Source organism: Chelonia mydas, chromosome 6 (genome assembly GCF_015237465.2).
Source record: "Chelonia mydas isolate rCheMyd1 chromosome 6, rCheMyd1.pri.v2, whole genome shotgun sequence".
Lineage (NCBI taxonomy): Eukaryota > Metazoa > Chordata > Testudines > Cheloniidae > Chelonia > Chelonia mydas.
In genome coordinates this window covers 125,429,052-125,442,290 of record NC_051246.2, presented here as the reverse complement: position 1 = coordinate 125,442,290, position 13,239 = coordinate 125,429,052, and the positions used below count along the sequence as shown (strand labels likewise).

At 40.7% G+C, this 13,239-nt stretch overlaps 1 protein-coding gene across 6 annotated transcripts in view; it reads right to left on the bottom strand.

Moving 5' to 3' along the window:
• Nucleotides 1–1,075: 1,075 nt before the first annotated feature.
• The window catches only part of FERMT2 (FERM domain containing kindlin 2), a 101,815-nt gene continuing 89,651 nt past the window's right edge, over nucleotides 1,076–13,239 (bottom strand). For 4 of the 6 annotated variants that reach the window (XM_037901285.2, XM_043548752.1, XM_037901288.2 and 1 more), the window contains 7 exons: nucleotides 10,628–10,752; nucleotides 8,776–8,882; nucleotides 8,230–8,451; nucleotides 5,603–5,623; nucleotides 4,855–4,979; nucleotides 4,313–4,454; nucleotides 1,076–1,891 (listed from right to left, as the gene is read on the bottom strand). In XM_037901285.2, the coding sequence (XP_037757213.1) occupies nucleotides 1,718–1,891; nucleotides 4,313–4,454; nucleotides 4,855–4,979; nucleotides 5,603–5,623; nucleotides 8,230–8,451; nucleotides 8,776–8,882; nucleotides 10,628–10,752 (916 nt within the window). In that variant the 3' untranslated portion in view covers nucleotides 1,076–1,717. The remainder of the gene's footprint in view (nucleotides 1,892–4,312; nucleotides 4,455–4,854; nucleotides 4,980–5,602; nucleotides 5,624–8,229; nucleotides 8,452–8,775; nucleotides 8,883–10,627; nucleotides 10,753–13,239) is intronic. The other 2 variants (XM_037901287.2, XM_037901290.2) reach the window with 1 other exon arrangement.

The window sequence follows — 13,239 nt, the reverse complement described above, 5'->3', positions numbered from 1 at the left end:
GCACAGCTCACCAGCTGCTGACTCAGGCTTTAGCCTACACCCCATGACAGGCCAGCCAACTCAAGCACCACTGCACCTTGAATTAAGGGTTTGTGTGTGGGGATGAGACTTGAGTTAGGGACAAAACTAGAGTTAGCTTTGAAGTGGAGACAAGTCCTTAGTGACCATAGCCAAGACATCCATTTCACATTTCGTCTGAAAGACAACATCACCATCTAGCAGCAAAAAGTCCCCCCTGCCCTCCCAGTATCATGCTGCAATATCCGTTCAGTACTGGCATGGAAGAGAAGAGTGCTACCTACCTAATCCCCAGTACTAGGGCTTGCCGTGAAGGTGATCCATCCGAGAACTGACCCACCCAGACAACACTTGCTCGTGAGATAGGATGGGATCACAGCACAAGGTCTGATTTCTTATGCAACTAGACAAGTTATTAGCAACAGTGACAACCTGTGAAATCCTATAGAACGTGCTGGTAAATCTATTTGGTAGGGTATGAAATTAAGATTACTCTACACAAGGCACAAGAACCAGAAGTGGAAACTGAACATTAAATAAAAGGTCCGACTTTTATTTAAAATAAAATGCATTTGTACATAGTCTTTAAACCACAGACTATCGGAACACAATACTGGTTATTCCTCGGCATTGGGTGGGACAGGAGCTCCCTTATTAGTATTAATTCTGCACTGGTGCAATGTATGGGGACACCCCAACTCCAGGCATTAGAGTTATTAAGGACAGTGTTGCACAACTCTAACAAAGTCATACTTAACTTAGATAAAAATGTATTGTACGTCAATTTTTTTTTTCTAAATTGCTATCCATATCCTTTTAAAAGCACTATATAGTTAATGCGGACACTAGATCTATGCAAAATTCTAGTTGGCTTGTGAGACTAGTTAAAAAAACTGTACAATTTTATAAAATTTGTGTTTTTACATAAGTTACACAAAACTTATACTTCATAGACCTTTACTTCATATTGTAATGAAAAAGTTTGCATATCATAGGCAGACAGTGAGTATGCTGGTGAGTACTAAGAGTGTTGTAATACAATACGGTGTAAAAATAAAAAAAAAAAAAAAAAAAAAGAGACAATATAAATGGATTATCCAAAGGAAATAGTTAACAAATAAACCAAACTATAACAGACTAACAGAGGACTGTTCTTCAGGGCCCCACACAACTATCTTCAAAATAACATCAGGCATCTGCAACTGTCCTGATTCATGTAGTGTGAAAATAGAGATCAAAATTCTACTCAAAGGGAGGAGGACTTAAAAAAACAGGAGGTCAAATTTACAGTATAAAAAAATCCACTAAAGAAAAAAACATGCATTAAACATGATAAATAGACTTCATATAGTTTAAGCCCTGGATCGCTTTATAGTAGATGGCTTAGAGTTCTCTTTATAATTTGGCTATCAGTCAAATCTGATCATGATCTGCCCATTGTGTCTTGTGTCTAAAGACCAGCGGCAGAATTTGCTACATTATGTAGCCTATAAACTGTCTCTTCATAGCAGATTAACGGAAGTGCTCATTAGTGCACACACATTAACTGGTCTGGTAATGCAAAAATTTCCATGATTAAAAAAAAAAAAAAAGATACATTTCAAGCTTACTTTATTAAGCAGCATATTTCAAATAACAGCTTTTAAAGTTAAATATTAATATGGCCATGGGGTTTCTCTCAGTATACAATACATCAAACTCACACCCAACCGCTGGTAAGTTTGTAAAACATCTCTTCGTCTAAACTTTCATTCTGGTCTTTTGCTCGCGTTGACAAGAAGATGTAGCCACCAATGAATTCATGAACCACTTTGCAATCCACCTCAGTGCAAATGAAGGAAACCCTTACATCATCTGCAAACTCTACGGTAACCTACAGTGCAAAACACACTGGATTAGGATCAACAAGATGGTCATGTTAATTATACCAACTTCAAGAGTTCCCCCTGTCCACATTACTGTGCTTCTCCATTAGCCCAGATGTATTCTGTATTGTCTAAACAAACAGTTATGTAGCTTAAGATGAAGCAAATATTGTTCTTGTCCAAACATTTTAAATCTCCTTTGCCCCGATGGAATAAAGTCTCCCTTGTAGTAAGCAACTGTTTAAAGTTTCCTGCTTGATATTCTGTGTCTATTTTCTGAAGAGAAAAAATGATTGGATAGAGGACTATTAGGGGCCAGCATTTGCCCCCCAATTTATTAGTTTCCCCCAGGAAGCCTATTATGGTTCTGTTAACAGTCTCATTTGAAGTCTTCAGAAAAATCTCCTTCCAGTGATGTACTGTTCATAGGCACCAACTTTCCCCAGCGCTGGTGGGTGCTCGCGCGTGCCCCCCCCCCACTGCCTTGACTACACCCCTTCCCCACTCCCATCCCAACCCCTTCCCCAAAGTCCACGTCCTAACTCTGCCCCCTCCCTGCCCCATCGGATCCCTCCCCAAATCCCCGCCCCGGCCCCGCCTCTTCCCCGAGCATGCTGCGTTCCCCCTCCCTCCTAGCGCTTGCCGCGTGAAACAGCTGTTTCGCAGTGGCAAGCTAGGAGGGAGGGGGGAGAAGCGGGATGTGGCGCACTCAGGGGGAGGTGAGCTGGGGCGGGGAGCTGCCGGTGGGTGCAGAGCACCCACCAATTTTTCCCTGTGGGTGCTCCAGCCCAGGAGCACCCACGGAGTCGGCACCTATGGTACGGTTTATTAATTCTTGAGGCCAGTAGTGTTGCTAGACCATACACCAGTCAGACTCTGGGATGAGCGAAGCCAACAAGTTCCTTGCAGAGCATCTGGTCTGAACAACGTGGGATACTGTGGCTTAAGGAACTGGTTAAAAAAAATCCAAACCGCCCCAAAATTTAAAGCTACTGGAACATATTTTCAGCCCTCAGCCTCTAATTGTGGATATTCACAGGCATGTGCCCTTTAAATAATCTACCACAACAGTGGGAAGTTTTAACCAGGCATTGCACCTGCAAAGTGCTGGTGGGAGTTTATGTATGTATGAGTAAAAGCTGGTTAGAGGACCAGCTCAATGTTTACACAACAGCATCTGATACTGACTGCCCATTAGTTCCACAGAACTCTAAGTTGGGTTGCAAATAAAAAAGTGAAAACTAAAACAAAACAAAATCTAGGTAATTTAGCTATACACACTAAGCAGACCAGTATTACCCTCTTAGCCCAGAAATTTCATTTTGCTTAGGTATCGGGCTGCGTGTTTGCACACAGACTAGAAACATCTGCTGAGTAATAAGGGTCTAATTAGGGTTTAGTGAAAAAAGGTCACTGAATAGTTTTTAAACACTGGTTTTTAAAGATTCTCCTGTTGGAGTCAGAAAGAACCTTTTCGCTGACTAATGGAAGTAGAATAGGTCCCCAAATGACAAACACTGATTATACATTAGAGCTAAACAACGTCTTCCTAGAAATAGCTTCATTTAAAAAATAAATAAATAAAATCAGAAAACTTTACTAGATCACCAAGACACAAAGCCACCCAATCTAGACAGGTTTCAGAGTAACAGCCGTGTTAGTCTGTATTCGCAAATCCTGGGGGGGGAAGCGGGGGAGGAATAAACAAGGGGAAATAGGTAACCTATTCCTTCCCCCCCTTCCTCAGACGTTCTTGTTAAACCCTGGATTTGTGCTGGAAATGGCCCACCTTGATTATCATACACATTGTAAGGAGAGTGATCACTTTAGATAAGCTATTACCAGAAGGAGAGTGGGGTGGGGGGAGAGAAAACCTTTTGTAGTGATAAACACACATTTTTTTCATCGTCTGTGTGTATAAAAACATCCTCACTGTATTTTCCACTTTTATGCATCCGATGAAGCGAGCTGTAGCTCACGAAAGCTTATGCTCAAATAAATTGGTTAGTCTCTAAGGTGCCACAAGTCCTCCTTTTCTTTTTGCCAATCTAGACAATCACCAGGCCCAGCTAGGTGGGGGAGGTGTGATACAGTCGTTATTTCCAAGGAAGTAGTAAAATCTTAAGTGGATTCCTTATAGTGTATAAGAAACTCTTGGGGATGCTGTAAATGAATTAGCTCACACAAGACTGAATTGCACTCAAAAACCCTACACAAACTGTAAATAGTTTAAAAAGAAATCTTGGACTCAAAGGAGAGAAAAAGAAATAGTTTATGAAACCAAGCAGCGTCCTCCCATCCAACAAAATCAGGAGGAACTCTCAGGCTAAATCTAAGTCATGTGTAGTTCTTATCAAAAAGACGCCTTACAATGGACATTTGGGCAAACCATAGTGTCTCCCCAGCTCTGTAAATGCGACCCTGCTTACCATTTTTATTTCCCAGTTTACATTCCATTGTTTCATGTTGCTGAATCGCCACGTTTTAATTGCATCTCCAGTGCTTGCATCCATTCTTATCAGTCTGTTGTAGGCAATTCCAATCAGCTCTTCTTTCTTGCCCCCTTGGAATCTATGACATTTAGATTTATAAAAGGTAAACCTTAAACATATGCAGAAATGTTGTTTGTTCAATTATTGAACTGACTCATAAAACAAGCTGAACCAATGTAATTTTCATTTTTCTTTCCAGTGCTGATGCAACTTATTACTTCAGAGCTACAGAGAAGATCAATAAATGCAGCAATGGATTAAAATCCTTCCCCAGACATTTAAATAGAATTCTAAGTATTACATGCAAATAACGTTGTGTGTGAAGTTATAATTATGCATATTAAAGCATTTTACAGAAGCTGTTTCTGTCTAAACTACACTGTTCCCAACTAGGAATATCTCATGGTAGCTTCAAATAAGACAATAATCTGCACATTCATACATGAAATTTTACTTTATTACTTAGCAGAACCACTGACCTTGCAATAAAGTGTGTGATGCCAAATTCTGGTAGAGACTGCCAAGCTTGAATAAATCGCATCTTGGCTTCAATTAGACTCATCTGAGCTACATTCTGATGGGCCTCCAATATCCTGGCTGTGATCTGAATGTGATTAGACACAGTCTTCAGGCAACTGTTGTAACGTTTGAAATATTGTGTAAACCACACGCCCCCCCAAAACCATAACAAAACAAAAAAACAAAAAAACAAACAAACCCTACACACCCAAAACCATGCATATAATGTTAGACTCCCTGTTGGGAATTTTAGTAAGTCAATTACACTGTCAAACAGATGTTTGCAGTTTCTAAACTGCTTCATACGCTATCGGTCATGAAATGGAGTATGTCACAGAAAATAGCTGCCATTCTTGCCATAGTTAATAAAAGATAAATATGGAGCTGCTTTTACCTAAGCACCACTAAATATTTGTGGGTATTATTTTTATATACCAGGCGTGATTATAGATGCAAACGTTTTGGGCACACATTAAATTTTAAGATGCACAATGAGAATCAACTCCTGAAATGTACATTTCTAGTATAAAGGATTCTTATTAGCAGATTGACAGCATAAAATCACTGAGGATCATCATTAATACTAAAAGAGTTATGTTCCTCTAGGTGTTTTGTTTTAGGACTACTCTCCATATGAAAGGGTTTTAAACTATTTTTTAAATTAAATTTATCTGAATTTTAAATTTATTTATTTTTACTGTCACTTACCAAGTCTCTTATATAGCCTGGCTGTAGATGACAATGCGAATAAAGGAAAAGGAATCAGAAAGAAAAAAAAAAGCAATCAGAAATATGGCAACAAAGCAAAGAAAAAAGTGCAAATTATCTGCAAACTGAAGTTCAGGCAAAAAACATGCAAATTTTCTTAGGAAGGAAAACAGCAAAAAGTGAATGCAAGCATGAAAAAAGGGAACAAGGAAACATAGAACCATCCCTCATTCTACAGCCATCAAAAATTAGGAATGTCTCATTCATCTAGAATGATTTATGTACATTTTATAGGCGTTTCAGAATTCCACCAGTGGCCAAAGTCAAAAATAGAGGGAAAATTCCCATCCTCAGCCTTCTTTCAAGGTCTTTGGTTGAATGAGACTCAGGTTTACTTCTCTTTAGAGTGCGCAAAGCCATTTACCATTTAAAAAAAACTAGCTTCGGTCACTTCAGATGTGAGGAAAATATCCCCATAGTACCTTTCTCAGAGAATAAATTAAAATGCCCAACACAGTTCAATGGCTACAGAGATTCTAAAATTACACAAGGAAAACAAAAATTAAAATTGCCACCTGCTTTATGCATCCTCTTTCCTGAGGATACAACTACACTAAGGACTGCAACCGTAAATGCAGTCTTCTGTTTATTTTGGACTGAATGTTTCTTAGATGTAAAACCACAGAAATTCATTGGTCTGAGCAGAGTAAATGCCACAAAACCAAATCAGAATTCACAAATTAATATTTAAACACTATGAACCTAAACAGTTTGCTATTGTGTTTCTGTCTTAGCACGTCCTAAATCCATTTGCAAACCTGTAATACTGCAAATGTCAGTTTACAGTAAAACCATGAACCAGTTAGAGGGCTGGTTTGTAAACCAAGTGTCCGTATCACCACATTCCTAAGCAGACCAACTCATCCATCTGATACAATAATTAACGTGATCAAGGACATTCACATTTATATTGACCTATTGAGATCATTAGTCCAATAATGAGACTGTATGGGTTAGTGAAAACTTGACATTTATCTTTAACAGATCAATGGATATTGTAAATGTACATTTCAGATAAATTTGCACTTGGTGAGAAGTTTCCCCCCGAAAATTACCCTCAATTTAATAAATTGCAATAACTTGGTGTTCCTTTTTTAGCTGGCAGGCTACATTCCATGAATTCCCTGAGGGCAGCATTTCCTCCATTCCCCATTACTCCCCCATCACATGATGCTGTGTGATAAACAGTCTCAATGCAACTTACACAACCTCCAGGACACCAAGAAGGAGGAAACTAATAAAATGCAAAGGGGGCAAAACTGCTGAACATTCTTGCTGCCTTTATAAATGAAAGGCTCTATTTATACTTAACTAATCTTCAAAAGGGATCTGTGGCTTCAGAATTGTTGGCCTGGCTTTTACAAGTCTTTAACTGCTATCTCCAGTGTTGCACCTATTGCTTCTTAACCAAGATATAAACACACTATGTAAATAATACAAGTTAATTGTTTCCCCAGTGTCTATTTTACTAAGATCAAGTCTACAATGTCTTATATATGTTATAATTTGTTATATATGCAATCCTTCCCCGTCCCCATAAATATAAAGGCTTATTCGGAGAATAATAAGGGCTATAGAAAATGAAATTCCACTGTCAGGAAATCATACTGTGCCAATAAATAGCTACATTTTCCCGCTTCTCTGCATGGCAATCCCCCTTCTGATTTCCAGAGATCAGATTCAGACACAGTAATTTAACTACAGATTAACAATCAGTGTACTTGAGTTTACTAAATCATCAGAGACACTGAGCAATGCTTTAGTTATTTTTGCAACTTTAGCCAAATACTGTGAGACTTTGTGCAACCCCCGTATTTGCTTGTTTTGTGGTAGAAATAATATGATTCTACCATTCACTGACTAGATATAGATTACTACTCAAATTAAGTCACAGTTCTTTAAAAATACACATTTTCAATGGCTGGTATTTCATCTATTTACAAGTGTTGGAACAGTGCGAATAGAAAAAATACAGACTACATTACAGCAAAGCCTGTGTAGAACACTTTGTAAACAATGGGAACCTAAATTAATCCCAAGAATTTCTGCATGAGCTTAGTGCACATAAACTGAACTAAAAATCAATTCCTACTGTTGATTTACTCTGCCACAAACATCCCATTACATTAATATTAAGGTATACAGAATTGACCAATTTACTGATGTGCAGATGTTCTTTTCTGTGTACCATATTATAGAAGTTTCAAAAATGTGCGTAAAATAACTGACTCCCATTGTTCAGACTCTGGGAGACTGTCAACCTCTGTTATCTAATTGCAAATTTGACATACATACTCTGAATAAAACATACTTAAGATCACTGGGATCACATGCTGCAATCACTTGATATTGGTTCAAAACCAAAAATTAAATTTACACACGATTTAAGTAGTAACATTGTCAAATTCTGTTAAAATGCATTAACATCCGATCTACCTAGGATGAAATCTTAACCCCAGTGAAGTTATCTACTGCCATGACAAAACTCCCATTGACTTCAATGGGACCAGGATTTCACTCTTTGGGTTAAACACAAGATTTCTGGAAAATGACTAAAACCCCAGTACCTGTTTGTTCTTGTACTTTTTCAGGTAGCGAGGTGAAACCAGACATTCTGGATTAATGTCAGTTGTGACTTGTTCTGGGATTAACTGTGGATCTGGGTTCAAATGCTGCATCTTCAAAAATGACAGAATATTCTGAACTTCTAAGTTGTACGAGCTGTCTGCCATGGTCTTGCCCTTGGAGGCTAGCCTGCAGGCTGCCATCCAGTGTGCATACTGCTTCTCCTGCAATTAAAGGGAAAAAGGGCACTCAAAAGGAAGGCAAATCTTTCTTTTTTCTGTTCAAACAAAGCTCTGTCGAATTTTTCAGTATAAGAATCGAACATTTTTCAGTACAAGAGACATACAATGGGCCAAAACTCTGACCAAAGTGTAGGATATAACAGCGGTACACAAGGAAAAGGAGTAAGGGCCAGTCTTGTACATTACATCTATATACACACAATGTTGTGCGTTTGTCAAAAGAATATGACCAGCCTATCAAAATGTAAGCCATGGTGGAGGAGTATATTGGGGGCAAAGAGAAAACAAAGCCAGTCAGGGACTTACATTATCACAGCGAAGCCAGATTTCATTCATACCATCTGCAACTGGAATCAGAAGTTTGATATTAAACTTCTGACCAGAGATGTTTACATCAGGAGTAACCTCGCACCCTGCAATAAAAGAGCTAGTGATTAGTGTGTATGGAGACACAGGCTCTAAAACCAAAACAAACACACACACCCACCACTCCAGTCTAATAGTATTAAAACAGTGTCCCAGTGATATAATGTGTTATAACCTGGCTGAAGAATGTACATCATGCTTTGTTTTTAAAGCAAGTAAAAAATTAAGGGAAATCAGAGGAAAAAGTACAAAACAGTGTTAGGAGCAAACTGATGTCTTGCAGCTAAAGCCAGAGCTATCTGCCAGGTTGCAAAGGGTGTGGTACTGCAGATGATAATGTAAACCCACATTGCGGGATTTAGCTAACTGTTTAAATTACAATCTAGGCTATAACATTTCAGCTTCTGTGGTGAATCATCTCCGAGATGATGGAAGGAAAAATGAAAAGCAAGATCTATTTTGAGGGAGAAAAACAAAAACGCTATACAAGTTCAATTAAATTTGGCATTACAAAATTTGCTTGACCCTTCATTTCCTCTCAAATGGACCAACATTTTGAATGGAATTACCTAGTCTAACAATTCTCTTATAACAGCAAAACCAGGTGTCAGGTGGGGTGTTACTAATCTAAAACTATCATCCTGTAAAAATTACATGGGTTGGGTGTGCTGCTTATACCTTCAGTACTGAGGCACTAGTTTTCCTCAAATTTGGTTGCTGAAAAATCTTAAAATGTTTGTATTAGATGTTAGGCATTTTGAGAACTCCAGTTTCTTGAAAATATCTAAGTTAACGTGGGCTTCATTTCAACTCAGTCTCCAAGATTCTTTTAAAATGCGGTCAGAAGCAGCAACGTCAAAAGCTCCCAAAAAGGTATTCCAGGCTACACATCTCCGTAACTATAGTCTGAGATCATTTGGCAGCCTGTCTGTTGTTGCCTTCATGGTAAAAAATTAAAGCTGTCAGTAGTTTCTGCTGTTCCATAGCCCTCTGAGCTGGAATAGTTGACTTCTGAATATAAGAAAGGCCAGCAGCCTTAGGAATTTTAAACGTAACGTGCAAGTCTTACACTGGGACTTTACGGCGCTGCCACTTTCTCGCTCAGGGGTGTGAAAAAAACACTCCCCTGAGCGCTGCAAATTTCAGCGCTGTAATGTGCCAGTATAGACAGTTCACCAGCCCGTCGTGGATGTGTTTTTTTTTTTAGAGTGCTGAGCTGTGTTGTGACTACACAAGCCACATTAAAGAGCTGCCGTTGCAGCGCTTTAACGTTGCCAGTGAAGACGTCCCGTAAGACTTGTGTGCTTACATAACAGGGGAGAGGAAAAAAGGCTGCATTTGGAGAGAAAATATTGCTATTTACAACTCATTTGATGAAGTCTAAACTTGTTTATTTCAATAAGTCCATCACAAAAAAATAGGATTACATAATATATAACTTATTTTTGCTTCACTCTAAAAGCCAGACACATGTACCATCAACTAAAATAAATGCAGATCTCAACAATGAACTTTGAATATTTTTTCTGTGTGAAAACAGGCTAAGTTTTCCACAAGCCTGCTGATCCATACAGCATTATTTATGCTATCATCACAATCACTTATTTAGAAGTGTATTTTTACACCATACTTAGAAACCTCAGTCACTTTTCCTTTAATACTCAACACTTCCTTTAATACTCAACACTACATATGAAGTGTAAAACAAAAGGAATTTGAATGTAGAAATAAATGGTGACAATGACAGACTTGTTTGGATAACATTACTAGAACGGCACGCATCTCTCCTTACCTCTTAAGTTCATTTGGTGAGCTGGAGTCCCACTGGATTCATCTTTGCTTTTATAGCAGGAAATGGATGTGTCTTTGAAGGTGCACCAGTATTGCTTGTAACCTTTTAGCGTCAGTTTCTTAGGCCTGCCAGACAGGTTGATATTACTACATTAGATCTACAATTCACCTGGGTAATAGCGCTTAGTTTAAGGGACATTGTAGGTAGCTGGGCTCTTAAGCTGATCTTCTGTACCTTGAACATGTCCCATACTGAAGTTCTTATATTCAGAAAGCCAGATGCGCAGCTTTTCCCTTTGCTTACCTCCCTAACCAAATCTTGCTTCCACAGGGTTTAAAACCCCAACCTTACAATGATGTACAGTAAACAAACTGATGCATGAATGATCCCACTGGATCAGTAACGGAGTTGCACAATTATTTGTCCGCTTATTTTCATTACCCTCTTACAGAGAAGATTTATTCAAGAAAAATTAAAAAGGTTACAAGCTTGGACTCTTGACTCCAAGTACTTCCATAGGGGACAAGTGTCAGAGTAACTCCTACTAATGCCTATAAAAAGAAGCTTCCATGAATCATGGAAAAAGGTTGTTTTTTTTCTGTAATATTAAAAGAAAGTTATTTATTATTTTGAAAGTTAATGCTTTGATATTTAATTGAAAATCATGATGTTTGTTAAACAAAAAAAAAATCAGAGCCACGCATATGTAATCTTTTAGGCACCTGATTTCACATGGTTTATTACAGCTGTCTCTCTTGCTTGCCCCTTTCAAAGGGGTCTGTCCAGTGAAAGGTTTCGGTTCCCTCTCTGTGGGAGGCCTGAGTCCTGGACGCTAGCTCCACAGAAGCCCTTCATGATATTCTGTTCCACCAAGCCATAAGGGGATGTAGAAGTAGCCATCCTCATGCGTGAAACCCACAGAATTCTAATCCCCACCCCACTGGATTTTACATTTCACTCTAGTGGATCAAGCATTTTAGTTGCTAATGGGTGAACTTCGAGAAAGGTTTAAGAGGCTCATTCCAGCATAAAACTTCCAGTATTTAAAGCACTGATGCACCTATCTTGGCCTCCCACTGCGTACCTGCATCCCATTTCATCACCCAGCATAGCTCTCATTGACTTTCTGCCTCCTTAAGACGACCGGTACCCCCCATACCGGGTGGGCACCAGCTGAAGGGGAGGACACATAACCTCCCCACGTCTCCTCCCTGCCCCACTCCCAGCCCGGGTGCCCCCATGCTCTCCCCGCTGCTCCCCACGTTACCAGTGTATGTGTGCGTGGGGCTCTGTCCTCCCGCGGCGCTGGCTCTCCCCCACCCCCTGGCATATTCGGCTGCTCTTCTTGGCAGCCGAAGCCAGGCAGGGAGTGGGACAGAGCCATTCCTGGATGCTGCCCGGTGCAGTGCAGCAGCTGCCTGGCAGCGCGCTGGGCTGTGGCAGCAACGGCCTGTTCCCCGCCCAGGCTCAGCAAGTCAGAGGGCCCCCCCGCAGCATGCTCAGAGTCAGCTCCCGTTCCCAGAAGCAGAGCCTGGGCAGGGAGCGGGTTGCCACCCCTCCCCCGTCAGGTGGCAGGCTCTCTCACAGCCCGCATGCTTTGTGCGCAGCAGCAGCCAGCTGCGAGAGCGCTTGCAGGAGCGGACTCTGAGCATGCCGGGGGGAGAGGGGGTCCCCCCCACTCCGGCTCGCTCAGCCGCTGTCCCAAGAAGCTAAGCCTGGGCGGGGGGCAGCCTGCTACTGCCACAGCCAGGTGCTCTCCCAGTCATCCGGGATGCTGTGCTGCACCTGGGAGCGTGGCTGGAAGAGGCTCTGGCCCTGCCCCTCCCTCTCCCTGCCTGGGGCTGGCTGCTGGGGGGGGGGGCCACTCGACCCTTCGTGACCCTCCCACGAGTCACTGGCTACTTCTCTGCTTGCCCTGCTTCCTCCATTTTAAGGGTAGAGAGCACTATGGGGCTCAATAAGCCTTGGACTACACTGTTCAATTCCCAACATGTGAAATGTAAAGAGGAAATGCCCAGGAAACAGCAGGAAAACAACTGACTCCTCCTGTCCAGTCTAAAGACTGTAGGGAAAGAGAAGTCCTTGGTACTGGAGAAAGCCTGGAAACGTGGGGGAAGGGTTAGGAGGAAGTCAGGAGGTGGGGGAGAAAAATAGAGCCAAAGGCCCAGCTTTTAAATGAAGTTAGTGAAATGAAGTTCAAGTGAAGTTTAAATGAAGTTAGTGAAATGAAACTTTTAAATGAAGTGTTGGTTTCGGGATGAGCAGATGTCTGGTCTCACTCATATTTTGCCTTCAGTTTTCTCCATCCTAAAGTTTTAAGATATCACAATAGCCCTGTATGTGGTGGTGGGAAGGAAGGCTCAGTTTCAGAAAGTTTGCTGCCATGACTCCCCCAGTTTTCATTTAAAGATGTTCAATCTCTAACCAGAGAAGAAGAGCGAGCAAGTTTTTCCATCATTTGTCTGTGTGTCTTGATCCACGTTTTCCTTTACAACCCTCATTTTAACCTGCAAGGGGCAAGGCAGGGCACTTTGGCTACTAAGCTTAGTCATCAGGCTGGTAGGTGTGAGGTAAGTCTCTCAAGCCCCAGGGACAATAGTGTTTCTTTCATG